Source organism: Acanthamoeba castellanii, assembly GCF_000313135.1.
Source record: "Acanthamoeba castellanii str. Neff unplaced genomic scaffold scf7180000084741, whole genome shotgun sequence".
Lineage (NCBI taxonomy): Eukaryota > Discosea > Longamoebia > Acanthamoebidae > Acanthamoeba > Acanthamoeba castellanii.
The window spans coordinates 924,155-950,254 of NW_004457702.1; the positions used below are offsets into that span (position 1 = coordinate 924,155).

The following is a 26,100-nucleotide window of genomic DNA, read 5'->3' on the forward strand; positions in this document are numbered from 1 at the left end:
CACGAGCTAGTGGCATCACGAAACTCATCAGTTGGAGCTTTTTTTATATCTGGAGGTGATCACGATCTGATCCCCATCAACCTTCATCTTCACCATCAGAGGCCGCGGCGAGCTACGTTTTTTGGCAGGGGTGCCAAGATTTCATTCTGCACGCAGTATTGCGCCCCTACCAACGGAACAATGTCGTCCAGCGGCAACTATCTGAGTTCATTCGATTTCGCCTACCTCTTCTGCTTCCTGTATAGAACAGCAGCCGGCTCCGCCCTCTTCCTCTCATCATCTGCTTCCTCCTTCCCGATCTGGGGCTCATCTTCTTCGCGATTCGTACCATCTTCGTTTCCATCTCCGTCAATGGCCTCCCTATCTGCCAGCAGCCGCCTCATGCTCTCGCGCTGCTTCTGCCTCTTCTCCCTCTTCATCGCCCTGCTCGTGCTCACGTCCCCTGCAGCGGGACAGCAGCAACTGCCTCAGCCCCAGCCCCAGCCGCAACAGCAGGAGGGGGTCCTCCAGCCCGTTAATGAGATCAATCTCATCTGGTGGGGTACGTCCGCACAGCGCCCCTCCTCCCTCCTCTCCCTTCCCCTTCCCCCTCGCTTTTCATTCTTGACCTTCTACTTCTTGTTCCCTTCTTATTTATTTTCATTGATTTATTGATTTATTAAATTTAATTTTTATTTTAATAAGCTATAATAACTCCTGCTCTACTGTGTTCTTAGAATGCACTGTGCAACTACCTCTTTGCCCCACTCCTTATTTCTCTCTTCTCCCCATCTATCTTTTTTTTCCAGCTCTGCCAAAGGTGTTCCTGAAATATTCTTATTTATCACTTATCACCCTTTCCATTTTAGTTCTCTATTATTTATTATTTTTATTTGTGCTCGTTTGTGCTCTGCCCTGCTCGTGGTCAACGCGTTGATGGTGGGTTGTGGTGATCACCATCAATTGATGATACAGAGCCCGAGGGCGACAAGGACAATGGCAGCGCTGGCGGGGTGGCGGGTGCCGGGAGAGGAGCGGCCGGGGACTACCACGACCACTTCGTGCGGAGCGATGAGTCGCGAGCTCCCGCGCCACAGTCCGGCCAGCGCAAGATCACGCATGTACCTGCCAGCTCCCGCAGTGCCGACGAGTACGAGTTCGTCCCCGAAAGGTGCACACCCACCCTACCCTTTTCGTCGTGTGCTGTGTGTTGTGTGTTGTCGTACGAGGCGTGTGCGCACACGCTGCATGTCCAGTAGTGCATTGGGCGGTGGAACGTCTGGTCGTGTCATTGACTCGGAGTGTTGTGCGTGTGCGTGTGCGCTTCAGTCGAAGGGTGGTTCGCAAGGGCGACCACGCTGGCGACGCGGAGGGGACGCTCATGAGCGCCGGGGCCAGCACCGTGATGACCCTGCCCCAGCTCGTCATCGTGCCGCCATTCCTGGACTTCAAGGAGAGGTACCACTCCACCCTCAAGGAGCTCCTTGTGCTTCCTCTCTTGTGCTCGAACTCCGCTTCTTCATTAATTACGCACGAGGTCAGACTTTCTGTGTGTAATCTCCGTAATTTCTTCTTCCACCGTTGCTATTATTCAAAACAGATATCTGTTTATTTTTATTTATTTATTTTACTTATTTGTGACGTTGATGTGTGCAGAGCACTATGCATGCCCGCTGTGGAAGCGGTCAGCATTATCAACACCTCGGAGCAGGAGGAGTTGCACCTCTTCTCGATATCTACGGACAGCGTGCACTTCCACTCCTCCTTCTTCAAGCAGTCGGTTCGTCCCCTCGCGCCTCACTTTGTGAATGGGCATGTAACGCCGGCAACGTTGGTTGTGGCGTACCACTGGGACGGCCGTTGCTAACACGCTTTGAACGCTCCCGCGCAACAGGTGATACCTCCGCTGGGCAACACCACCGTTTCCATCGTCTTCTTGCCGAGGACCGTGGGACCCGTGGAGAACCAACTCGTCGTGCAGACCTCCGTTGGCCATCTGGTCTATCAGGTGCTACTCTGATTATTTATGTTATTATTTCTATTTATTCATTTATTATTATTAATTTACTGATTTATCTCTTTGTTGCGCCGTACCAGGTGTACGGGCAGGGCATCCTCAACCCGTACCGACTGCAGCCCTTCGTAGGAGCGAAGGTGCCCGCGGACGTGACCTACCGGCCACCGATCGAGATCTACAACCCGCACGACACCCCGCTCCACGTGACGGAGATCTTCACCTCGGGCGGGTTCCTCCACCTCACCCTGCCACCAGGGACCGAGGGCGAAGACACCGGGCAGCTCTGGGTACGTCTGACGACCACTCCATGTGCGTGCGTCTTAAGTGCTCTTCTGAGAGCCTGCTGGTCTAACGACACGACACGACACGACACGACACGACCAACGACACACGCAGACCATCGAACCGCACCAGAAGAAGAAGATCATTAACCTGGCCTTCATGTCGCAACAGCCCGGCAAGTACACGGGCTTCGTGAACATCAAGTCGGACAAGGACAACATGATCCTTCACGTGGACGTCATGGTGGTCAAGGGCGGCCTGCACCGAACGCCAGAGGAGATCGACTTTGCCACTCTCGTGTCGCCGACCGACAAGCGAACGGCGTCGCTGCTCCTCCTCAACTCGGGCTCGGCCCCGGTGCAGGTCTCCGAGATCTACCCGCTCACGCCCGACCCGCAGCTCTTCGTCAACTTCACGCGGGCGGTCATCCCTCCCGAGTCGGTTCGCTCTCCGCTCATTCCACCTCCATCAACGTGGTGGCGCTGACATTCCACAAATTGTCGGAATGAACGTGTGTTTCGCAGGAGGTGGAGATTGCGTCGTTCACCTACACTGGACGATCGGAGGGTCAGTTCAACGGCAAGGTACGGCACACTAGGCTGGCCTTGTGTGACCACCGGGGTTCGCACTGACGTGTGTGTTCTTCTCGATGCAGCTTCTGCTGCGAACGAATGACAGTAATCCGGCCAACGCCCGGATGGAGATTCCCTACAAGGCCCGCGTATTGCATGGGTACGTACAGTAACCATTGACAACAGCTTGCAGAGTCCGTGCCTTGTTTGACTGAGTCACACACCACACACACACACACACACACACACACACACACACACACACACACACACACACACACACGATTGCAGGTCACTCGGCTACCTGCCGCTCAACACCACGTTCGCGGTGGGCGCGCCCCCGTTTCAGCCCGTGGTGCAGAGCATCGTCTTCACCAACAAGTTCAACGTCCCGCTGACCATCTTCTCAGCCGAGCTCGATGATCCGCACTTTGAAGTCGTCAAGTTCGCCAGCGGCCTCACCGCCCAGCCGGGCGCCACATGGCCGCCGATCACCATCCGCTTCCTGGCCAACCGGACCGACATGATGTACGCGACCGAGCTCGCGCTGGCCACCAACGTGTCGGTCCTGCGCGTGCCGCTCCACTGCTACCACGGCCACCTGTCCTACTCTGTGCTCGACACGACCGAGCCCACCGGGGTACGCACCTGGCGCCATACCATACCACACCATACAGCTCGAGGGGGGCTCAGCGTCTGACGCGGCTGCTGCTCCCCGCACCACACAGACGCTGACGCAGGTGATCGATTTCGACGTGCTGGGAGTCAACGAGATCCGCACGCGGACCATCAACCTGACCAACTCGAACCCGGTCAAGGTGGACATCAATTGGATGGAGACTGACGTGGAGGGGCTCGTCATCAAACTGGACAGCGTGTGGAACTCGCACGGCTATGCCACGTCGGGCCGGCTCCTCGAGGCCAACAAGCAGAAGTCGGCCACCGACAGCAGAGCGTACGTCGTCGCCAGCTGCCTCCACTTCGTGTTGTTTTTATTATTATTATTTTGGAATTTATTTTGTTTTTCTCACTTGTACTGTGCGCTTCAGTGACGATGCGCCGTTTCTCGTGCTGGAGCCCGGCAACAGTGCCATCTTCACCGTTGAATTGTCGAGTTCGATGTACGCTCACACGCACCACCGCACACACGCACATTCGCCGCATTTTGCACTGCCGCACGAACGCACGCGCTAATGCAGTCAACACGAACCATCACAGCGAGGAACAGCGGGAGGGTTCGATCACGTTTCATACGGCGTTCGAGGACCTGCAGATGGTGGTGCGATACCACGCCATCAAGGGCAGCCTCACCATCGCCCCGTCCATCATCCAGTTCGACACCCCGGCATTCCCCGGCCGCCTGCTCAACAAGGCCATCACCGCCAAGTCCACCTACAGGTTCCCTCCCTACACACAATTTGTGTGGCAATCAATCAACGGCTCATTTCGTTTCTTTTCTTTTCTTTTCTTTTCAACTAGTCGGCCGATCCACATCTCGTCCATCACGTCGTCCGATGCGCGGCTGATCCCGCTGCTCAGCAATACCACCCTGGAGCCCAACCATCGCTCCCAGATTGGGTACGCCACCTCTCTTCTTCTTCCTCTTCTTCTATGAAGTGTTGTGTGGTGCATGATGTTGACCATACTTGGAATTCTTCGTAATTGCAGCTTTGTCCTGTTTGACGCCTCGAAGGGTCCGTTGGACGACAACTACCTGGTGGAGCCCTCGATGACGGCGCAGGCCGCCCTCTCGCGACCCGGCGAGCCCCTGACCAAGCGCGACATTCAGGCCCACCAGCGGGTACCACTCGCTTTTTTCACTCGATTGCGAATTCATTTCGGAATGAGTTTCAAATTTTGGTTTCGGTCTCTCACAAACTTACGCGTGCTGACAGAGGGCGCACGCGTGGAAGCGGATGGAGGACGAGGGGAACACGGAGATCCGGGGCACGCTCACCGTCAACACGGACGTGGTGATGGGCTACACGCTGGCCGTGCGCGCCTCGCTCGCGATGCCCGTCGTGCCGCAGACGCGGTCGCTCGACTTTGCCCTCACCCAGGTGGGCGCGCGAGTGGGCCAGGTCGTGCCGGTGCACAACCCCTCCGACCACGCCATCTCCGTGCAGATCCTTCCCTTCACTTCCGAGGTTCGTTCCGTTTACACGCACACGCACACGCACACGATACTAACGTTTTGCTGTTCAGGAGGAAGTGGACCCTCTGCTGCCGTGGTATCCGGGCGCCTCTTCGTTTTACCTGCCGCCCGAGTCCCTCGGGCTCCACTCCCTCGCTCCCCACGCAACCGTACATCCCGCCCTTCCCTTACACCACGACGACGACGCTCACCTCGCTCGCTCGCAGGCCGATCTGGGTCCGGTCTTCTTCGCCCCGCATTCGCTGGAACACGTGAACGCCACCCTGTACATAAAAAACAACCTCACGATCCTCGACTCGGTCGAACTCACCGGCCAAGGTGGTTCCGGACGATTGCTCTTCGAGGTAAGGATCCAGCCCATCTCAAGACACGACACACACATCACCACACACACACACACACACACACCAACACCCAACACGACGTCATTCAAAACAACTCGGCAGGAATCTGGCGACGAGGTGGGCGAATTGCTGTTTCAAGTTGATCGGGCGCACCTCCTGCACTGCACCTCCAATGGTTCACTCTCCCACCACTGTTGATTTTATATTAATATTTCGAAAATGTGTGTGGTATGCGCTGGAGTACTGAACCCATCGCTCGGTGGCTTGCCTCCCCCAACCCTCCGCCACAGATCCTGGACATTCCAAGAAGGAGGTGGTGCTGACCAAGGTGTTCCGCGCGGTCAACAAGGGCAATCTCCCGGTGGATGTTCGCTCGCTGGCAATCAACGGACGCAAATGGTACCATTCACCGCCGCACACGCACACGCACCGCCGCACACGACTTACTTCGGTGTGCACGCGGGGTAGTGAGGGCTATGGCTTTGCGGTGGAGGACTGCGAGGCGTTCCTGTTGGGTCCGGGCGAGGTGCGCGACGTGCGGATCGCGTTCCGACCGGACTTCTCGTCGTCGATGGTCAAGCGGGACCTCCTCATTGCCACCTCGCAGGGAGTGCACTCGTTCCCGCTCGTGGCCACCCTCCCCTACGACCTCCTCCCGCTTTGCGTCGACTCCCAGCCGCAGGGTACCGTGTCGTGTGTTGTGTGTCGTGTCGCGTGTCGTGTGTGTCGTGTCGTGTGCTCATGAGGATTCTCGCAGGCGATCTGGAGGAGACGGTGAAGAACACGGTGAAGGGGTTCATGCTGCTGGTGTTCGCGATGATGTCACTCGTGCTGGCCAAGGAGTACTTCCCGCGTAACAAGCGCGGCTCGCGCGTCAGTTCGCGGTCCAAGAAGCCCAAGGACAAGAAGGCCAAGTTCAGCGATCCTGAACCAGGTCCGTGGCCCAATCTTCCCCTCGCCTTTTTGTATTATCTCTTGATGTTGATTGGTTGCGTGGTTGGTTGGTTGTGCTGACGCGCAATTGTTGTGGTTGCATGCAACAGACCTTAAGGAGAATCAGACGACCATCGAGCTGTCTACGGTGGCGCCACGAGGCAAGAAGCTGCCGATGCCGTTGTCCATGGGCGTGTCCGAGTTTGAGCGGTTGCTCGAGATCGAGTTTGCCCAGCACCGCCAGCACGAGAAGGACGAGGCCGAGGCCGCGGCCGCCGCCTCCGCTGTCGACAACCACAAGGCTGACGTCAGTACAGCGCCTGCTGTCGACAGCAGCAGCAGCAACGGTGTCGACAGAGGTGCCAACAACCACGGCAGCCGCGCCAGCTCGGCTGCCTCTGCTGGAGGAAACGCAGGAAAGTCAAGCGATCGGCACTCGCTCCACGTCAGCAGGGAGAAGGGCATTTCGGGCACTGCCGCCGCCGCCACTGAGGCGCCGTCGGCAAGCCGCGGCGCGGGTGGTGGTGTTGTGCGGAGGCGCAGCGAGTCGAATCCGACACCGCCGCCACCCGAGGTGATGACCGTCTCGCCCGCCGGGCCGCAGCCGCGCTCTACGGGTCCTGCCGCGGGTTCGTCGGGCGAGCGTCGGCTGAGCCAGCGCGGCACGGCCGCGACGGCGACCACAGCCACCACGTCGCCGCCCCCGCAGCGCTCGGCCTCGCTGGCCTCCCTCCCGCCCCTCATTCCCATGAACGGCAGCGACTCGACCCCGGCGGCGGCCGCGGCTTCGGCGACGGCCAGAGACGACGTGGGCGCGGCGACCTTCAGCCTCAGACGCAGCCGCGGCGCTGCCGTTGCCGAGGCCGAGAAGCTGGCGAAGACCAGTGGCGGTTCCGCAGTCGACAAGAAAGTCGGAGGCAAGGCCCAGCTGCCACCGCAGCCGACGCCGACGCCGCAGCCGCAGCCGCAGCAGTTGCCGCAGCGCGCCGGCGGTGTCGGCAAGAAAGACGACCGAGGCAAGGCCGAGGCCCTGGACAAGGCCCGGCGCGACCGAGACCTCGACAAAGACAACAAGGAGAAGGAAAAGGAGAAAGAGAAGGAAAAGGAGCGACGCGAGCGGGACCGCAGGGAGCGTGAGGAGCGCCTGCGGCGCGAGAGGGAGAAGCGTGAGAAGGAGGAGCGCGAGCGGCGCGAGGCCAATCGGCGCAAGCAGCTGCAGCTCCAGCAACAGCAGCAGATGCTGATGCTGGAGGCCGAGAAGGAGAACCAGCGGAGGGAGCGCGAGCGCGAGGACCGCGAACGGAAGGACCGCGACCGCAAGAAGTGTGCGGCCGACGAGGCCGAGCGCCTGGCGCGCGAGCGCGAGAAGGAGCGCGAACGCGAACGCATGCTCGCGCTCAACCGCGCTCGCGCCGAAGAGCGGAAGAAGGCCGCCGCTGAGAAGCGCGTACCTATTCCCTTTCGCGTGTTGTGTGTATCGTGTGCGGTGGGGCGTGTGCGTGTGCGGTGTTGCGTGTGTGTCGTGCGATTTGTTAACGTCAAGTGCGCGCAGGAGGCCGCCACGACTGCAACCAACGTCGCCACGGGCGGCAACGACGACGAAGGCATGGGCGACTGGGTGATCCTCAACAAGACCGGCGACGCCACCAAGTCTCAGCAGCAGCAGCAGCAGCAGCTCGAGCGCAGCAGCGGCATCGCCGGCATGAACGCGAGCGGCGATGAGCGGCACGCCCAGCGCAGCCTGTCGGTGGGCGGCTATAGCAGCGGACAGCCGCGGGACGACGTCGTGCCACGCAAGGACCGGGCCAGCACCGCCACCAAGCCGCCGCCGGGCGTGATCGGCAGCCGCAAGGGGCTGACCGCGTCTATGCCAGCCACGGCCAGCGCCGACATCCTGCCCACCCAGCGCACTGCGACCACCTCTGCGGCGGCCGCTGTCGGCACCGGCAGCGTGTCCTCCTTAACCGCGTTGCTGACGTCATCCGCGCCGGCCGTCCCCGTGAGCTCCGCCGCTCGGCCGCTCGTCAACCCGTGGGCCGATAACGACCAGGACTTTCATCGCCACCACCATCATGCCAACGGTGACGACGAGGAGTACGGCCATCGCCACCATCACCACCACCATCACGGCGGCGGCGGCGGCGGCGGCGCCTCGTCGCTCTTTGCCGCGGGCGGCTTCGGACCGTTCGCTGTGGGCGCCGGCGCCGGCGGCAGCGGAGACTACTACCCTTCGACGGGCGAGCCGATCAGCGCGGCTTCGATCTTTGCGCCCCAGACCGGACCCTTCTCGGCCTTCTCCACCTCCGCGGCCGCGCATACGTGGGGCGCACCCGCCGCGCACCACCCGCACCACCACAGCGGAGCCGCCGCGCTGCCCGTCGTGTCTTCGCTCTTCTCGCTGCCAGCGCCGCTCGTGCCGTCGCCGCCGGCGTCGTCATCGTCTTCGTCTTCGGTGTCGGCGCCGACCCAGGTGCCCAGCGGGCGACCCGCCAAGCGTCCGCTGCGGTCGCCGCCCGGGCTCAGCTCGCCGCCCATCGCCATCCACGACCCGAGCGCCGCCCAGCCGCAGCAGGAGCGACGCCTGCGGCCCTACTACGATGAGCTCGACGGCGGCCTCGAGTACGACAACAACGGCCTCGATGGCGCCCTGGAGGGCGACGATGCCGAGGGGCTCGACATGGACGGCGGCGGCGACAACTACGACCCGTTCCTGTCGCCGTCGGCTTCGTTCTTTTCGTCGGGCGGCATGGCCTCGCATGGCTCGCCGTCGTCTTCGTTCTTTTCCTTCGCCGGCGCGGGCCTTTCGTCGTCGCCCACCTCGTCGCCTTCGCTCGAGCCCGCCTCCACCCCCTCCTACGACCTCTTCGCCTCCCACCCGCTCGGCTTCGGCCGCCGCCCCCCGACCTCCGCCAGCGACGTCGCCGCCTCGTCGTCGTCGTCGGCCGCCACTTCGCTCGCGTCGGCCCTGTCAGGCTCGGCCGCCGTCGGGTCCCAGCCGACCAGCGCGCAGCAGACCCTGCGGCAGCAGCAGCAGATGAACCGGAAGGAGTCCTACGATTCGTACTTTGCGGCGTTCGACGTGGCGCCGCTCGCGCCGCACCACCACCAGCGCCACGGCCACGGGCTGCACCACCACCAGCACTCGGGCACGCTGATGACCATCAACAGCATGCACATGGCGGTGGCGGCTGATCTGGACGGCGAGGAGCTGAGCCTGGACTCGTACGATTCGCGGTCGTCGTCGATCGACTCGCTGGCCACCAACCCCGACTCGCTGTCGTTCGACCTCATCGACGAGAGGGACCACCACCACCATCATCACCCCGGCGCCTACTACCACGACGTCGACAACGACGATGACGAGGAGGACACCACCTTCCCCTAAGGGTCAGCAACTCGCCTAACCACCAAGACCAAGCTACAGACCACCAGCCAACAACTTCATCATCTCGCTTTACTTTTATCTTCTCTCTCTTCGATTTGTGGATTTTGTGAATACTTCTGCTTCTTCTCTTCATGTTCTCTCGACTTCTTATTTATTGATTTGAAGCTACTTCAAATGAACAAGGAGAAGAAGATGAAAGGAGACATGTCAACGACAAAGTCATGATCGTAGCCGGTGTTGGGTTCGCCCGGGTAGCCCATTGGGTTGGAAGCCACCAGCACCTCGTGGCCTTCCCTGGGATGAAGCGTGTAGCGCACGGCGCGGTGCGTGTGGCCGTGGAGCCAGGCCACTACGGGCGGCGCTTTCATCATGCCCTCGAGGTCCGTCGCGAAGGCCGAGTTGAGCGGAGACCCCTCAAACTCGCCCGCCACGGACCGCATCGATGGCGCGTGGTGCGACAGCACCACCATCGGCAGGGCAGAGTCAGTGGCCATCTCCTGCTTGAGGAAGTGAACGGCGGCCTCGTGTAGAACGTTGGTGTAGTTGACCGTGACGGGGGCGTGGGTGCGGCCGCTGCCAGTAGGGTCGTATATGGCCATCTGGATGCGCGTGTAGTCGTTGATGCCCCGGGTCACGACCGTCTCACGTGCCCCTTGGGCACGTGAGACCACAAGGTCGTTCCCACATAGCGCACGCCCTCCACTTCAACAGCGGTATTGTCCAGAAAGTAGACGTTGTCGAAGGCGGCGCAGACGTCATCGATCTCCTCCGCCATGGCGCTGTGTGTGCGGCGTCGGTTGTAGTACTCGTGGTTGCCCGCCAGCACGAAGACGTGGTCGTAACGCAGGCTCATCAGGCCCAAGAAATCGCGGTACAAGGGGAGCCTGGGGCACCCAACGTCGCCCAGCAGGGCCATCTTGGAGGCCAGCACGGGAGGCAATTCGGGCATGGTCTTGCGTAGCTCGAGGTGCACATCAGAGAGGATCTGCAGACGCAGCACAGGGTCCGAAGGCGTCTCATCAGGCCCGTGGCTCCTGCTCATAGCTGAACTCCCTCCTGTTGTGGGCCTCTCTTACCAAAACAGGAAAGAAAAAAAGAAAGAAAAAAATATTTTTGTTTGTTACATAATAATAATATACTTTTTAATATGTTATTTCTGTTGGGTGCTCTCTCAGGCGCGGAGGCGCTGCTCCCAGGTTTGGAGCTGGGTTCGGAAGCCGACATTGGGGCACACGACGGGTCGTCGCTCGCGCACGTAGTTCAGGGCGGCCTCCCAGCCCATCTTCTCGGCCTGCATCACATACGCGATCACCACACTCGCACTCCGCGACACGCCCGCACGACTGCCCCCCCCCACCAACACCTTAGTCCCGCGTGTGCGTGTGCGGTTTGTGCGTGTGCGTGTGCGGTTTGTGCGGTGCGTGTGCGGCGTGTAAAAAGCTGGAGGGCGTACCAGTGAACCAACACGTTGGACTGGGCCTGCCTCGCCTGGTCGATGAACTCGATGCACGACTCGAAGTGCTCCATGACGTTCTCCGTGTGCAGGTCATCGATCTCCACGTGCTTGTACGTGAAGCGCTGGAACACGGGAAAACAAACGGGAAAAACGATATATCAGTTCAATGCTGCGCGCAGCTGCTGCGGCTGAGGCGGCTGCGGCTGCTCGACGTGTGGGCGACGCACGTCGACGAAGGCGGGCGTCAGCTGGGAGGCGACGGTGAGGATGTGCGTGACGCCCAGGTGCCGCAGGAGGTGCTTGTTGACGGCGCCCACCCACGAACCCAGGTACAGCCCGGGCAATATCTCATCTGGCAGCATAATGTCGTCTGCGCACAGAATTACATTCGTCAGCCTCTGCTCGGAAACATGACACGCACGACATACGCATGGCACACGACACACGCGACACACGACACACGACACACGACACACACGACACACACGACGGTACCAATGGAGTTGTAGTCCCAGTCTCCCTTTTTGGTGAACTCGTCGCGGATGACCATCCAACCCGCCTTCGCCTCGTCGCCCTTCTCGTCGAGCTCCGGCGACGATCGCGTCGCCTCTTCCTCCTCTTCCTCGCTGCTCTCGCCGTCACGCCGCGGAACAACGCCATCGAGCGCCAGCTTCAGGTCCTTCTGCTCCAACTTGGTCAACACGTCATCTTCGTTCTTCTTGTTCTTGCTCTTGTTCTTCTCCTTTTTCGTTTTCTTGTCTCTTCGCTTTCGTTCTTCTTCCTCTGCGGCGGCCTTTCGCTTTCGTTCTTTTTCCTCCAGCGCCCGCTCGGCCCGCTTGCGCGCCAGGGCCGCCACCTGCTGGTCGAGCTGGAACGGATTGCCCAGGAAGTCGAAGCGCTGCAGGGCCGGCAGCTCGAGGACCTCGGTGGGCAGGTCGGTCAGCTCGTTGAACCCGACGCGCAGGCTACGGAGCCGCGGCCACGCCCGCGCGAAGCCCGGCGGCGGAAAGGCGGCGATGTAGTTGCAGGCCAGCTGCAGCGCGGTGAGGGACGACATCTGCAGCAGGGCCGGCGGGAACTCGGTCAGCTTGTTCTCGCTCAGGTCCAGCTCCTGCAGCCGAGCGAACCACGACTCCGCTTTCTCGTCTTCCGTAGCGGCCACCTCTTCATCTTCATCTTTCTCCTTGCTCTTCTTGGCCGACTTCTTTTTGCTCTGCTTCTTGTCGCTTCGCTTTTTGTCGCTTTCGCTTTGCTTGGCCTTTGTGAAAGTTCTTTGTTCGTCTTCGTTCTTTTCGACCGCGGCGTCGTCATCATCTTCGCAGATGACGACGGGCTCGAACCGTCGCAGGTCGTTGCGGCCGGCGGCGAGAACGACCAGCGAGGACGGCAAGGGCGGCAGGGAGGTGAGCCGGTTGATGGTGACCACGAGCACGCTCAGTTGGGTCAGCCCGCGCAGGGATGGAAGCGATTGCAGGCGATTGGCCGAGAGGTTGAGATGCGTAAGATTGACGAGCCGGGTGAGATCCTCGGGCAAGCTTTCGATCTGATTCGAATTGAGATTGAGTTTGTGGAGCGATGTGAGGTCGAAGATGCCCCGCCCGCCCATCCTCGACGTCGTCGAATCTACATCGCCATTCTTTCCATTTTCCTCCCCCTCTCGATTTGTTTCGCGATGATCGACCATGTCACTGAGGGGGGGCAGGAGCGAGGTGAGCCGATTGCTGGAGAGGGTGAGCTCGGTGAGCTGCGCCAGGAGCGCAATGGTCGACGGGATGCATCGAATGAGATTGACGTCGAGCCGCAGCACCTCCAAATCGGTCCATTCGAAGATGATTTCCGGGATCTCCACCAGCTTGGCGTCGTGGATGCCGAATTGGCGGTTGAGCGGCCGCACCAGCTGCTTGGCCAGCTCGTCCTTTGATGAATCACTCTCGTCGCTGCCCTCGCTCTTGGCCTTGCTCCTTCCCTGGCCCATCTTCTTCTTCTTGCTTCAAGATCTCTCTTCAATCAGACTCCAACGAGTTGTCATCTACCAGGTGACCCACCTGATACGAGCTCCCCTGTTTCGGTTAACGCACCTCGGCCAACAATTGCTGCGTAACCAAGAAGGTGCTCGATGATGAAGATGAAGCAGAAGAGGTGATTGAAAGTTGTTTGTTGATGCTTATGTGCAGGAAGTGGTATGAACAAAGAGAGAAAGAGAGAGATTGAAAGACGTGGCTAGTCCCAAGGGCCAGCGTGCGAGAAGGTCGCTGACGGGGGCTTACATGTCGAGGAGCTTGTGGATGGTGGCGAGCACGTTGCCCCTGTTCTTGGCCAGCATCCTCTTGTTGAGCGCGCGATCGTGGAAGCCCATCTGCGCGAGCTGATCGAGCACGATCCTCACACCGTCGTCCTCGTCAGCAGGAGCAGGAGCGGCCTGGGCCGGCTCGGGAGCAGGCGTGGCGGCCGGAGCAGCGACGACGGGGACTGGGGCATCCTCAATCACGATCTGCACCACCTTGGGCTCCTCGACCGGCTCGACGACGGCCTCCTCCTCCACCTTCTTCTCCTCCTCTTCTTCGATGATCTGTTCCCACTCGCTATCGGACGAGGCGGGCTCTTCGACGGTCGGGGTCGAGGTGGTGGTCTGCTGCTCGGCCTCCTCGACCTTGGACTCCTCCTGCGGCTGCTCGGCGGCGGCGGGAACGGAGTTGGTGACGGTGGTGGCGGGCTGGACGGTGATGTCGGCCCACACGCGGTGGCCGAACTTGTAGCCGCGCGGGCCGGTCAGGCGCCAGTTGCTGACGTAGTGGCCGGCGTCGGCGGGGCTGACCATGTTGACGGCCACGTCGACCTCCTCGCCGGCGGGCAGGGCGGGCACGGAGACAGACTGGACGTCGGACAGGCGCGGGCCAAAGACGTGGGTGAGCGTGGTGCCTTCGGGCCAGGCGCGCTCGCCGTCGTTCCGCAGACGCCACACCTTGACGAATGGCGTGTTGGGCGACAGCACGGTGCCGTCATCGATGCTCACGTCCGAGACGAAGCTGGCTGACAGCATGAAGCGGCACGGGTGGCGGCGCACACGAGGACCCTGGTGGTGCTGCGGATCGCTCTGGGGCTGCGGCTGCTGCTGCTGCTGCTGGAAGGTCTGGTGGCGCTGCTGGGGCACCTGGAAGTAGGGGCAGCGCGCGGCACGGCCGAGGGGGCTGGTGTTGGTGGGCGACGAGGCGAGACGGACGTGCTCCATGCCCCACGGCAGCTGGGTGCGCAGCTTGATGAAGTAGTGGGTCGAGTCGTGCACGGCCGGGGTCTTGGCCTCACACGCCTCGCACAGGTCGTAGTCGGGGCAGCTCGTGCACTTGTAGCGGATGCCCACGATGCGGCTCTCGCACGCGTCGCAGATGGCGTGGTGGTGCACCTGAGGCGTGGTGGGAGGCGCGGGGGCGGCCGGCGCGATGGGGATCTGGATGTTGGCAAAGATGGCCTGAATGTCGTTGATGAGCCGCGGGAGGGTGGTGTTGAAGTCGTTGTGGATGGCCTGCGGCAGGCGCTCGGTCAGGAGGTGCTGAACGCGCGAGAACTGCGGGTGCTGCTGGACGTAGTGCGCGGCGGTGCGGCCCTCCTGCACGGCCTGGTCGACGCAGGTGGTGAAGGTGTCCTGGACGTTCTCCCAGGTCTGCTGGACCTCGGGCGAGCTGAGGGCGGCCTCGATCACCTCCAACAGCTGCGTGGGGCTGAAGGCACCGGTAGCCTGCTGGGACTCCTTCTCCTTGCCAGCGGGAGCTTCGGCAGCGGGAGCCGGGGCGGGCGCAGGGGCGGGGGCGGCCTTCTTGACTGGATCCGAGAGCATGATCCTGAGGAGAGGCTGCTTGGCCGTCTTGACAAATTGGAGGGCATCGGCGAGCTCGCGATCGCTGGAGATGGTCACCTTGTCGTTCTCATCATCGAGGTACTTGATCTCGAAGTGGTTCGGGAGAGTGTTGTGATGGAGCTTCTTCAGGAGGACGCGCAGGTCCTTGTAGGAGAAGGCCTGGGTGTCGTCGACCGTGATCCTCCTGATCTCGGAACCGTACGTGACCTTGAGTACTACCATCTTGTGTCGGGTGAGGTTCTTGGAAATGTATCTAACTGCCGAAATCGAAAGATGAGCTGCTCTACGAAAAAACCGATCGATCGGTTACGAGCTGCGCTAGATGGATTGATCGATGGACGTCGAGAGCTGTGCTTGCTGCTGGCCGTGAAGGTCTTGAGCTGTTGGTGCGCGAGGCTTGCGGTTGATGAAGAAATTTGGACCTGAGCGAAACGGAAGCGAATTTATACCGAGCTAAACCCCCACGTTCTCCCCTGCTGTTGTGCTTTTCTTCGCCGATTCCGCCAGCATGTGATTCCGCGGCACGAAACGCACTTTCGAAAATTCAAAAAATTTACAGCATAAATGATTGTGAAATGTTCAAATATTTTGATGTCGGGCGGACATAACCGGAATTCGCGGAGCTGGAGGGTTGCACGGCTTCTGGGGAACGCCACCACAAGCTGGCGTGGGGGGGGGGTGGACCACGCGCACTTATTCGCCGTCGTACTCATCTATACTAATCTGCGATTCCTCCTTCTTGGCTCCAGGGCGACCTTTCTGTGAGTGTTCGTGTTTTGGTCTGGTCCGTGTGTTCAAGTATGTACATTCCTGATTGTCTTTGGCGATGGTCACACTGTCGAGGTTGGATCCATCCGCGGCCCATAGGTGTTGGCGCTCTGCAACAGGTCGACGTACAGGCTCATGTCACCCGCGAACCTGATCCAGCATTGCACGACGTCTGATGAGTTGGGCTGCACAACTGGTGAGAAGAATGGGAGTCGTACCCAGCCAGCGTCCTCTCCTGCACCAACCGCAAGTTGAGGCCCACCCGGTTGTAGTGTACATTCTCCTCCTCGAGGAATGCTCCGATCTTGCTCTTGGTCTGCACGATCCACACCACGCCATTATTGAATGAACACCACCAGAGAGAAATAACGTGCAATGTACCTTGGTAGACCGGAAGAGAATGACTAAGAACAGAGCGATGTTGAATAGCACCAGCGCAATGTCGATGGGTATCCATATGGACATCAGGTGTTCGCGTGGCGTGACCCAGTGCAAGATGAGCACGAAAGGAGCGACGAACGAGACCTGCAGGTGAGACGCAGAGCATGAGTTGGTGAGCGTAACGTGGAAGTGAGTTTCGCCGGTGTGTCAGAGGTTTCGTACCATCATGAGGAGGATGGAGGCCAGGAATATCTTGCTCAGGTGCCTGGAAGGCGACCACATGTCGTTGATGGTCTCCATCGTCTGGGCGAACCGCTCCTCGCTCACCTGATGGTAATGTTGTGGATTGCCAGACAATAAAATGTTACACTAATAAAAAAAATAAAAAAAATAAAAAACAAAGATAAGTGATGAGGTACCTTGCCCTCAAGGGCTGGTGGCAGTTTGGGGCTGAAGTGGTGGCCGGAAGGGTAGATTTTTACGTGTTGGGCGGAGAGCAACAGGTGTTGCTTCTCCAAGTCGGTGTCCTTGCCGTAAACCATCGTTCTTGCTGCGGTGTATGCGGTGTGTAAAAGAAGGAGCTGGTGTGGTTCTCTCGGATGCTCGCGGCCTGTTGTGCGCGCTGCGGTGTCCGCCCAATCGGCGTGCCCGCTGGCCCGCAGCATTGTGGCAAATGTTATAGATAAATCAATGAAATCTACGGCATTTACGCTGCCAGTTTCGATATTTAATTTATGCTGATTTTTGTGCATTTCTGTGTAAATTGGTGTATTTTGTTGAAGTCGGACAGGAACCGAAGAGTGGCAGTGGCTCGCCCGCCTGCGAACCCCGCAGGCACCCACCGCCCGTTTTCTTACAGTTCCGTGCCAAGCTTCCGGTGCTCTTGTTGTACGCGCACGAGTGCGCTACAGCTGCGTACTCACTGGGGCGTCTTGATCGCCATCGCCTCACGGCCGGGACCCACGCCGATCTGTTGCAGTTTTTGTACTTCGTGGTTAGTTCCAAGCCTGAGATAGCACGACACACGGGGTTACCCAGGCGATGGGGCACTCGAGAAGCTCCTCAATACGTCTGACGTAGGTCTGAGCTTCCTTGGGCAACTCCTGCACATCACACAGAAAATGAGCTCCAAAATAAATAAATAAATAAATAAATAAATAGATAAATAGGTAGAAAGATAGATGGAAACGTAAATAAACGGATTACAAGGGGAGCGTACCTCGAAGGACTTGGCCTTGGTGATGTCGCACTTCCAGCCGGGGTAGGTCTCGTACACGACCTCGACCTTGCCCAGCACCTCGAGGCTGGCGGGGAAGAACGGGAGGACCTCGCCGTCAACCTTGTAGGCCACGCCGAGCTTGACCTCGTCGAACGAGGAAAGCACGTCCTGTGACGTACGTACGTGCACGCGATGGTGAGCAAAATAAAACAATAAAATAATAATAATAAAATCAATCAAATGTACACTCAGAGCGAGTGCTAGTGTGACGTACGAGCTTGGTGAGGTTGAGGCTGGTGAAGTCGTTGATGGCCTGCGCGTACTGCATGGCCACAATGTCCAGCCAACCGCATCGGCGGGGACGACCTTGACGGGGGGGAGGGAGAGTGAGCGTCTGATTGGGTTTGTGTGTGTGGGGGGGGGAGGGTCAGGCCAGTGCGGTAGTACCAGTGGTGGTGCCGAACTCGTGTCCCTCGGCGCGCAGCTTCTCGCCGAGGTCGTCATTCAGCTCTGTGGGGAACGGACCAGCGCCCACACGGGTCGTGTAGGCCTGCAGCACATTGATCGACCAGCAGGCGCGTTAGTCCATCAGAGACGCTTGGCAGTTGGGGGGGAAATGGGAAAAACAACACCACAAAAATTGCGTAATAATAATAATAGTAGAAATCTAGGAAGTGTGTATCAGAAAACGACCAAATCCTTGAGGCTGTTCTCCTTCTCCACTTCCACGTGAGACGTGCATCACACAACACACACGGTTGGGGTGGGGGGCGAACCTTGATGATACCGACGGTGGCGCCGATCTTGGTGGGCGCCAGGCCGAGGCCGGTGCAAGCGCCACCGATGGAAGCGTTGGACGACGTCACGTAGGGGTAGGTACCGAAGTCGATGTCGAGCATGGTCGCGTTTGCACCTGCGTGGTTTGAGAATGAGGCCGGTGCACACACGACACACACGACACACGTGGGCGAAAGAGACGAACCTTCGACCATCACGCGCTTGCCGGTCTTGATGGCCTGGCTGAGGTAGTGCACGGTGTCCACGATCAGCGGCTTGATCCTGCCGTAGTAGTCCTGCGTGTACTTGGCGACCTCCTTGGGGATGTCGACGGGGGCCATGTCGGGGAAGATCCGCTTGTAGTAGTTGACGAGGGCCGTCAGCTTCTCCTCGAACTTGGCCGGGAAGGCCAGGTCGCCCACGCGGATACCCATGCGGGCGATCTGGTCCAGCAGACCATCGACACACATACACACACACAGCGGTCAGCACACAGTGCCGGCAGATTCGAGATCGAGCCCAGTCAGCAGCAGCAGCAGCGCACCTTGGCGGTGTAGCACGGTCCGATGCCCTTCTTGGTGGTACCGATGGAGAGGTCCTTGGTACCGCGCTTGGCCTCGTCCTCGAGCTTGCCGTCGAGCTCCTGGTGGAAATCGAACACCAGGTGCGCCCGGTCGGAGATCTTGATCCTAACGGTCCCAACGACAAAATAATAAATAAAAAAGCAATTACATATAAATAATAAAGTTTGTTAGCCAATCATCATTTTAAATGGAAATAAAAACAAAGTTGCGTGAGGGTGTGGAGTGGACTTGCCTGCCGGTGTAGGGGATGCCCTGGTCCTCGAGGGACTTGACCTCGTCGAAGAAGGTGGGCACATGGATGACCACGCCGTTGCCCAGCACGCAGATGACGCTCTCGTGCAGGATACCAGAGGGCATCTGTTGTAAACGAAGCGTGAGCCAGATGACACCCAGGCGCGATCGTGTGTCGTGTGTGTCGTGTGTGTCGTGTCGTGTTGCGCTCAAGCAAGCGCTGTACCAGGTGGAAGGCGAACTTCTTGCCCTCGACGATCACCGTGTGGCCTGCGCACGTGCACAATTGCACATCAGCAACAAAAAATTACCCAAAAAACAAAACGTTAAATGAGTGGCCAGTACCGGCGTTGGAACCTCCGGCGCAGCGGGCAATGATGTCGTAGTCTGCACCGAGGACGTCGACGAGCTTGCCCTTGCCCTCATCGCCCCACTGAGCGCCCATGATGGCGATGACCTGCTGCGCGCGGATGGACTCCACACCTGCCCCGACAAAAATAAATGATTTCATTAATTAGGTGGCCATCAACAGCACGTTTGCCCAACTTACAACACCGCCACAGGCCGACACCTGCATGTACCAATTTGAAAATCATTCAAGATTTGTTTTTGCTTTGTGATTTGGAATGATGTGGATAAATTGGAAATTAGCGTGTACTGAGCGTTGAAGGAGTGCTTGACGTTGGAAACGATAGTATTAGTGAGCGCGACGATAGTATTAGTGACCGCGCAACGTACTTCCAGACTTGTTGGTAGCCATGTTCGTGCTCTCCATCAGGTAAGCGCTCCGAAGCAAGGATCAGACGCCTTCTCGTGACTCCGCCAGCCCCGCACTTTTCACTCCATCCTTCCCCACATAAATCCTGCCAGCAATTAAAGACAATTTAAAATAAACAAATAAAACAATATTGGGTGAATGCCGACGTGTGGAAGCAACCTTGAAGCTGGTGCGCAGTCATTATCTACTCAACAAGCACTCAACCAGTGCACAACCTTTCCAACTACCAATCACCCGCAACCCCAACCACATCAGGCAGGAGAAGAATGTCGCAGTCCACCTCACAAACGACGTGCGCGACGCTGTCGCCGCTGTCACCCGCCGCTACCACTGTCCCTCCTCCGCCGCCAGTGATGACTCTTGCGGCCGCGCTTGGTGCCCTTCTGCACCCTCAAGCTGGTCGACGGCTCCCAGTCCACCTTCACCATCGACGTCTCCTCCTCAACAACAACGACTTCACACTCGCCCGCTGATGGTGTGCCGGGGACGTGGGAGCCTGGTGGCGAGCCTGCCGCGCGACCAGTGCCGCATGGCCGTGGCCCAGGTGCCCTGGCGCGCCCACGCCGATGGTGTCATGCGCTCGCGCCTGGTCTTCATCCTGTGGGCGCCCGATGCCACGTCGACCAAGGAGCGCATGGTGGGCGAGCATGTTCGCCCAAGGGCCTCATCGACCAGTGGCGCGGCGGCGGCGGCATGAGCCTGCCCATCCAGGCCGCCGGCGTCGGCGACGTCGCGCTGGAGGACGTCGAAGACAAGATCCACGCCAAGGCCACCGTCAAGTAGAGTGAGAGAATGTGAGCTCAAGGCGTGAACATGGAGAGTGTAAATAAAAGACAATAACACAATCAAAGATGATGGACGAGGGCTACACCGGGCCGTACTGCACAGTCTCAACGCGACCGACAGCGACCACGCGATGGTCGGAGTGCACCACGAGAACCGTACCCAGCGCGGGGTTTTGTGAGTAAGGCTCCGCATACACATCTCCCTGCAGAGTGTAAAAAAGCCATCAGTTCACAGCATATCGGTCTGCGTCGTGCGTGTGCCCTGTGTTGTCGTGTCGTGTGCGTCGCGTTGTCATGACGTACCACCATAGGCTTGAGAATCACACGAACACTGCAGCCCTCGTGGGCAACTCTCTTCTTCTTCCCGTCTTCGATGAGAGACTCCACTTCGTCGCCGTGGTGGTCCCACCGCACCACCACTTTCTCCACCCTTGTTTCCAGGCCAAAGTTAGGCTTCACTCACCACCTCACCACCCACCACTCCGAAGGAGGCTGAGTACCGGCAGGGCAGCGACGCCGAGTGGATGAGACAGAATGGTTCATGTCCGCAGCGCAGCACTGGGCTTTGCGCCGCCAGATTGAGGTGCACGGTGAAGCTCGCCACGGGGGCGACGCGCTCCCCGGCCAGCACGACGCCTCGAGTCACAACGTGCCGCCGCCTGCGTGCAGCCGGTTCGCTTCGGTCATACCCAGCAGCAGCCGCCGGTGACAGCGCCAGTCGCAGAGCCGCAATCTCTCCGGCCACCGCCTTCGTGCTGCGACGCACCGGCGGCCGTTGGTGTGAGCGTTCCCTCTTTGACAATATGGTACACAACACACGCCGCACGACACCCACACACACACACAACACAACACAGATAGCGCGTACACAGGTCGCTGGTGGATCTGGATGCCGACCACGGTGAAGGTCGGAGCGGCGGCGGTGAATGTCGTCGTCGAGAAGGGCACATGCAGGGTCTGCCCTGCGCGCACAATGCCGCATTGCACCACGACCGCGACCAAGTGCTCGTGCGCTTGCAGCCCGCACGCAACGGCGACCCGGCTGCGGCGGTTGTAGCGCCGCAGGACCGACAGGCGAGTGAGTCCGTACGGCGGCCTCTTGGCCACCAGTGCTGTTTCACAAACGGTTTGTGAAACGAAAAAAGAAACCAATCACCAAACGTTTCCAACAACGCAACAAAAAAAAAAAAAAAAGTGTTGGGCCACGTACAGTGAACCAAGGAGGCAGACGGCGGTGAGGCGAGATAGTCAGAGAATGGGTCGGCCTCGTCGGTGATCTGCTCCATGAGCTCCATGAGCGCAGGGCCACAGTACCCATGATAGCTGCAGACCCAGTTTTCACGTAAGGCCACGCTTTGACAGACGAATACGGCGCGCACCACCACCACCACTGCTGCTGCTGTGTGGGAGGAGGAGGAGGAGGATGAGCAAGAGGGACCAGAGAGAAAGCGTACGGGAGCTCGGTGCGAGTGGTAACGTTGTGACCTGCCCTGCCCGAGAGTCGTAACACTGTCACCTCTTCTTGTGTCGAACACCAACCCACCAGAGCCCGTGTTAGTCACTGACGAATGTTCGCTCTGCACGAAATGGAGCCCCAACGCACCTTGCTCTCGATACCCAGCAGCGATCGCCTGCTTGAGCATATCGGCTTTGATCTCCTGTGTTGTGTGTGTTGTGTGTGCCGTGTGTGGTGGGTGAGTGCTTGTTGGTTGGTAGCGGGTCGGGCCGGTTTTGTGGTGAATCACCTCAAAGCTCGGATGAGGCAAGTTGTAGCGATACGAGTAATCAATCTTGTTGACAGCAACGACGAGCCTACGAACATTGGTCTCCCTAGCTGTCCTGATATGCGCCGCTACATCTGCTCTTGTTGTCGTGTCGTTGTTGGTTATTGTTTGCTCTGCCTATCTCTCGCAGCCAACCAATCAATTGGAAGAGGGTGCCAACCTTGCAAGCCATTCTCGTATTCGCCGTGGAGGGCGCTCACCACTGCCACGTCAGCCAGCATTAGTCCCTGCACATTGGCACACGTCAGCCAATGAGCGAAAAGACTGGCCCGTGGTGTGTTTGTTGTGTGTGTTGTGTGTGTGTGTGTGTGTGTGAGCGTTAGCGAGAGAGACCTCGGCGGCGTGGGTCCCGTAGCATCGGTGGCCGGGAGTGTCGATGAACTCGACCGTGCGGCCGTTGCTGAGCTGACATGTTCGTATGTGGTAATCGAGCGCTGTGTAGTTGTTGCCCCAGCAACACACGACACACCGGCGTGAGTGGAAGCCTTGCGTGTGTGTGTGTGCGTGTGTGGGGTTGTTGCGCACTGATCCCGCGCTCTCGTTCGTCCTTTCTGCGATCGGTGACCCAGGCGCACGCGTAATAGCCAGAGCCATCCTCCCACGTTATGCGGTTTATCAGCTCAAAGGCCGCCTTGCTCACCGTGCCCGAGTTCACCAGGAACCGTCCTGCATTATTGATCGCCGTCAACACAGCTCAGCAAAACCGTGTCCGTGTGCGTGTCATGCGTGTCGTGTCGTTGGTCGTGTCGTGTCGTGCGTGTTGCGTGCGAGGCAGTGGGGTGGAGATGGGTGCCGATGAGAGTCGATTTGCCGCAGTCCACATGACCAAGAAAGCAAAACCGGAGCCGTCTCTGCTTGCACGAGTCACCACAAGCAACAGACAGCAGCCATAAAAATGAAGTGCTTGAGGGGGTAAACAAGATCACGTACATGACGAAGGGGACGCCAGGACAAGACGGTCCTGCGCCACCCGCCACCTTCGTCCTCCGGGTGCAGGTTGACTTCTTCGGTGCCACGGTCGCGGCGCCGCCCCACGCCCAAGGTGCGAAGGGCCAAGAGGCGCCAGAGGTGCGGGTCGGTGGCCAGGAGGCGGCAGTCGTGGGACACCTGGGCCACGCTCTCCACGCTCTCCACGTCGAGAAACAACAGCACCCTCAACCACACCTGCACCACAACAACACCGCTCAACAGGCAGTACTCTCGCGCCTCTCTTTCTGTGCGCATGGAGGCGGTACATGTACCTCAGGGGGCAAAATGTCACTCATGGCTGTTGTGTAGCAAATCTTAATCTTGCCTCAGAAAACAAAAGAGGCTTTTTGAAGAAGAAAATGAGGTTTTGTTATTTTTGGTAAATCTCAACAAAAAAAAATCAACAACGCCAGTGGCGCGTTACGTATCATCCGCGCCGCTTGAACTCGCCTCCGGGGCGCCACTGCGGGAAGCTGTCCTCGTTGAGCAGCCTGTGACCGACGAGGAAGAGCAGGCGCACGTCCTCCTCCGCCCCGCTCAGGTCCCAGCACCACTCACTCGCCGGATCGTCCACGTACTGATCCGCAGGCTATGTCACACACCTCTTGAGGTCAGCACACGCACTCGCACCACCACACGCGCTCGCGGGGGGGGGAGTGATCACCTTGTGGTAGCATTCGAGGGTCCACCTTTCGTTCATCTTGAGCAGGTACTCCTTGCCCCGGGTCACGTGGTCCATGCCCTGGTAGATGAACAGGCCCGGAACGCCTCGCTTGGCAAAGCTGAAGTGGTCCGACCGGTAGAACATACCGTTCTCGGGCCACGGATCTATCACACCACAGTCACAACCGTGTGTGTGTCGTGTGTGTCGTGTGTGTCGTGTGTGTCGTGTGTGTCGTTAGCGCGGTGGTGTGAATGGCGACCAAGGCGCGGGCTGTTGGGGCAGGTACCGGCACCAACAGTTCGCCCCTGTTTCTCGGCCGCCCACGCGGAGTAGTCGTCCAGCTCGCTCTTGCCGCTGCCGAAGAAGGTGACGTCCTTGGTGCGGCCGAAGATGTTGAGCAGGTCCATGTTGATGCACGCCACGGTCTTCTCGATCGGGAAGCGGATCGTGTGCTCGGCGTACCACTCCGAACCCTGAAGGGGCAGGGTTTTGTTGGACAACGACGCAGCCTTCAAACCCTGGATGGGTGTGCAGGTACCAGAAGGCCTTGCTCCTCGGCTGTGGGCGCCAAGAACAGAACTGAGCGCCCTCGCTGCTCCTGTGAGACCAAGCGTTCAAGTCGGTCAGGGGACTGAAAACTGAAAAGGACACGCCCGCACACGCCACCGCACACACCACACACCTGAGGAACAGAGGCAAAGGCCTTGGCCAACTCGAGCAGCGCAGCCACGGAGAGGGCGTTGTCCCGGGCTCCGTGGTAGATTCCGTCGGCCCGCTTCCCGAAGTGGTCCCAGTGCCCGGAATAGACGACCACCTCATCCTGCGCGGGCAACGATTGATGGCGGTCAACTTCACCACCCACCTACTCACACACGACACGCGCACACACGACACAAGACACTCACACACCTTGCGCGAAGAGCCCTCGAGCAAAGCCAGCACGTTGTGCGAGGTGAGCTTGCGGATAGAGCTGTCCAAGGACACCGTCAGGGACTGCTGCAGACTGTAGGCCCGGAACCGCGCCTCCTTATCCGACGCGCGCTTGATCTCGTCGTCGATGTCGCGCCCGCCGCGGGCGAAGATACGGCGGGCCGTGTCGAGCGTCACCCAACCCTTGACCGCACAGTCGGCCGCATCCGTCGCGGCAAAATGGAAGTGCGGGCCGCTCCTGAGTGCAAGGCAATGCGTAGCGCGTCAACGAATCGAGCGTGTGTGCGTGTGCGTGTGCGACGGTGAGTTACTTAGAATGCTGAGGAATGTTCCAGCCGTATCCGGCGGCGGGGGTAGACCAGTGGACGATGAAGCAGGCGGAAGCGCCCTGCCGTGCGGCTTCCTCGTATTTGTATGTCCACCGGCCGTAGTAGGTCATCTTCTTTCCATCGAACAGCTCTGCGCTCGTTGCCGCCTTACTGTGTTAGGTCCCGACCGAAACACAACACGACACGCACGACACACGGCACACGGCACACGGCGCGATGCATCATGTGCGTACTGGGATCGTTGTGGAGGAAGCCGGGGTCGTTGACGAGGCAAACGACGGCCTTGCCTCGCACATCGATGCCTTCGTAGTCGTTCCAGCCGTACTCGGGAGCGACGACGCCGTAGCCGACGAACACGACCTCGGCGTCCTCCACGCCTACGTGGCCGTCGAGCGTGGTGAAAGAGACGAACTCGGAGAGATAGGCGAACGACTCCTCCGCCGCCTCCTTCTCGAGGGTCGAGCTCTGGGCCTTCAACACGAGCGGCGAGTGGCCCGACGGGGTGATCTCGATCAGCGGCACCTCCTGCAGCCACGCCGCATCGCCCTCCCCTGCAAAAATTAATATATTCTTTTATTATTATTATTTTAATTGTAAAGAAAAGAGTAAATGATTTGGGTAAATGATTGAGTACCTTGCTTGTCGCCAGCAGGGGAGCAGCCAAGTTGGGCGAAGGCGGTGGTGAGGTAACGCAGCGTGCGCTCCTCGCCCTGGGACGCGGGCAGCCGTCCCTCAAACTCGGGGCTCGCCAGTACGCTCGTGTGCTCTGCCAGACCCTTGGCAGTGATGTGCTGCTCCATCTTTGACAATGGCTGGTAATATGATTATTAATATAATTATTATGGATTTAAACAAACCCAAAGAAATTTGCAGCAAAATGTTGTTTTTTTGTAACCGTTGAGGGCAGAAGCGGTTGTTTCACAAG

At 59.3% G+C, this 26,100-nt stretch overlaps 8 protein-coding genes and 1 pseudogene across 8 annotated transcripts; 2 read left to right on the plus strand and 7 right to left on the minus strand.

Moving 5' to 3' along the window:
• Positions 1-180: 180 nt before the first annotated feature.
• On the plus strand, positions 181-9,667 carry ACA1_175330 (uncharacterized protein; the record flags this gene model as incomplete). The annotated part of the gene is made up of 24 exons (XM_004356706.1): positions 181-541; positions 955-1,150; positions 1,309-1,437; positions 1,636-1,759; positions 1,874-1,987; positions 2,077-2,283; positions 2,393-2,719; positions 2,803-2,862; positions 2,934-3,010; positions 3,142-3,490; positions 3,579-3,805; positions 3,900-3,971; positions 4,069-4,248; positions 4,330-4,428; positions 4,519-4,651; positions 4,746-4,997; positions 5,056-5,154; positions 5,212-5,349; positions 5,452-5,524; positions 5,640-5,716; positions 5,822-6,032; positions 6,107-6,283; positions 6,393-7,729; positions 7,835-9,667. The coding sequence occupies 24 exons, from the start codon at positions 181-183 to the stop codon at positions 9,665-9,667; spliced, it is 6,852 nt and encodes a 2,283-aa protein (XP_004356759.1).
• Positions 9,668-9,837: 170 nt separating this feature from the next.
• Positions 9,838-10,709, minus strand: ACA1_175340 (annotated as a pseudogene).
• A 129-nt stretch (positions 10,710-10,838) lies between these two features.
• Positions 10,839-13,098, minus strand: ACA1_175350 (leucine rich repeat domain containing protein; the record flags this gene model as incomplete). The annotated part of the gene is made up of 4 exons (XM_004356707.1): positions 10,839-10,958; positions 11,129-11,245; positions 11,351-11,493; positions 11,619-13,098. 4 exons carry the CDS (start codon positions 13,096-13,098, stop codon positions 10,839-10,841), a joined length of 1,860 nt encoding a protein of 619 aa, XP_004356760.1.
• A 288-nt stretch (positions 13,099-13,386) lies between these two features.
• On the minus strand, positions 13,387-15,198 carry ACA1_175360 (PB1 domain containing protein; the record flags this gene model as incomplete). The annotated part of the gene is made up of 1 exon (XM_004356708.1): positions 13,387-15,198. The coding sequence occupies one exon, from the start codon at positions 15,196-15,198 to the stop codon at positions 13,387-13,389; it is 1,812 nt and encodes a 603-aa protein (XP_004356761.1).
• A 608-nt stretch (positions 15,199-15,806) lies between these two features.
• ACA1_175370 (uncharacterized protein) lies at positions 15,807-16,667 on the minus strand (the record flags this gene model as incomplete). Its single annotated transcript, XM_004356709.1, has 5 exons — positions 15,807-15,894; positions 15,963-16,060; positions 16,126-16,269; positions 16,348-16,452; positions 16,545-16,667. 5 exons carry the CDS (start codon positions 16,665-16,667, stop codon positions 15,807-15,809), a joined length of 558 nt encoding a protein of 185 aa, XP_004356762.1.
• A 377-nt stretch (positions 16,668-17,044) lies between these two features.
• Positions 17,045-19,381, minus strand: ACA1_175380 (adenylosuccinate synthetase; the record flags this gene model as incomplete). The annotated part of the gene is made up of 11 exons (XM_004356710.1): positions 17,045-17,095; positions 17,160-17,228; positions 17,345-17,512; positions 17,619-17,710; positions 17,792-17,894; positions 18,121-18,257; positions 18,327-18,564; positions 18,666-18,810; positions 18,974-19,062; positions 19,163-19,206; positions 19,282-19,381. The coding sequence occupies 11 exons, from the start codon at positions 19,379-19,381 to the stop codon at positions 17,045-17,047; spliced, it is 1,236 nt and encodes a 411-aa protein (XP_004356763.1).
• Positions 19,382-20,186: 805 nt separating this feature from the next.
• Positions 20,187-20,497, plus strand: ACA1_175390 (uncharacterized protein; the record flags this gene model as incomplete). Its single annotated transcript, XM_004356711.1, is given in 2 exon segments — positions 20,187-20,363; positions 20,375-20,497. The coding sequence occupies 2 exon segments, from the start codon at positions 20,187-20,189 to the stop codon at positions 20,495-20,497; spliced, it is 300 nt and encodes a 99-aa protein (XP_004356764.1).
• Positions 20,498-20,579: 82 nt separating this feature from the next.
• On the minus strand, positions 20,580-23,548 carry ACA1_175400 (sulfate adenylyltransferase; the record flags this gene model as incomplete). Its single annotated transcript, XM_004356712.1, is given in 13 exon segments — positions 20,580-20,702; positions 20,803-20,952; positions 20,963-21,254; positions 21,368-21,461; positions 21,710-21,822; positions 21,954-21,984; positions 22,103-22,157; positions 22,245-22,333; positions 22,444-22,510; positions 22,617-22,717; positions 22,809-22,949; positions 23,261-23,447; positions 23,525-23,548. The coding sequence occupies 13 exon segments, from the start codon at positions 23,546-23,548 to the stop codon at positions 20,580-20,582; spliced, it is 1,467 nt and encodes a 488-aa protein (XP_004356765.1).
• A 131-nt stretch (positions 23,549-23,679) lies between these two features.
• On the minus strand, positions 23,680-25,975 carry ACA1_175410 (peptidase M28, putative; the record flags this gene model as incomplete). Its single annotated transcript, XM_004356713.1, has 9 exons — positions 23,680-23,841; positions 23,917-24,080; positions 24,203-24,434; positions 24,455-24,514; positions 24,599-24,736; positions 24,826-25,084; positions 25,158-25,305; positions 25,409-25,726; positions 25,810-25,975. The coding sequence occupies 9 exons, from the start codon at positions 25,973-25,975 to the stop codon at positions 23,680-23,682; spliced, it is 1,647 nt and encodes a 548-aa protein (XP_004356766.1).
• Positions 25,976-26,100: the final 125 nt, after the last annotated feature.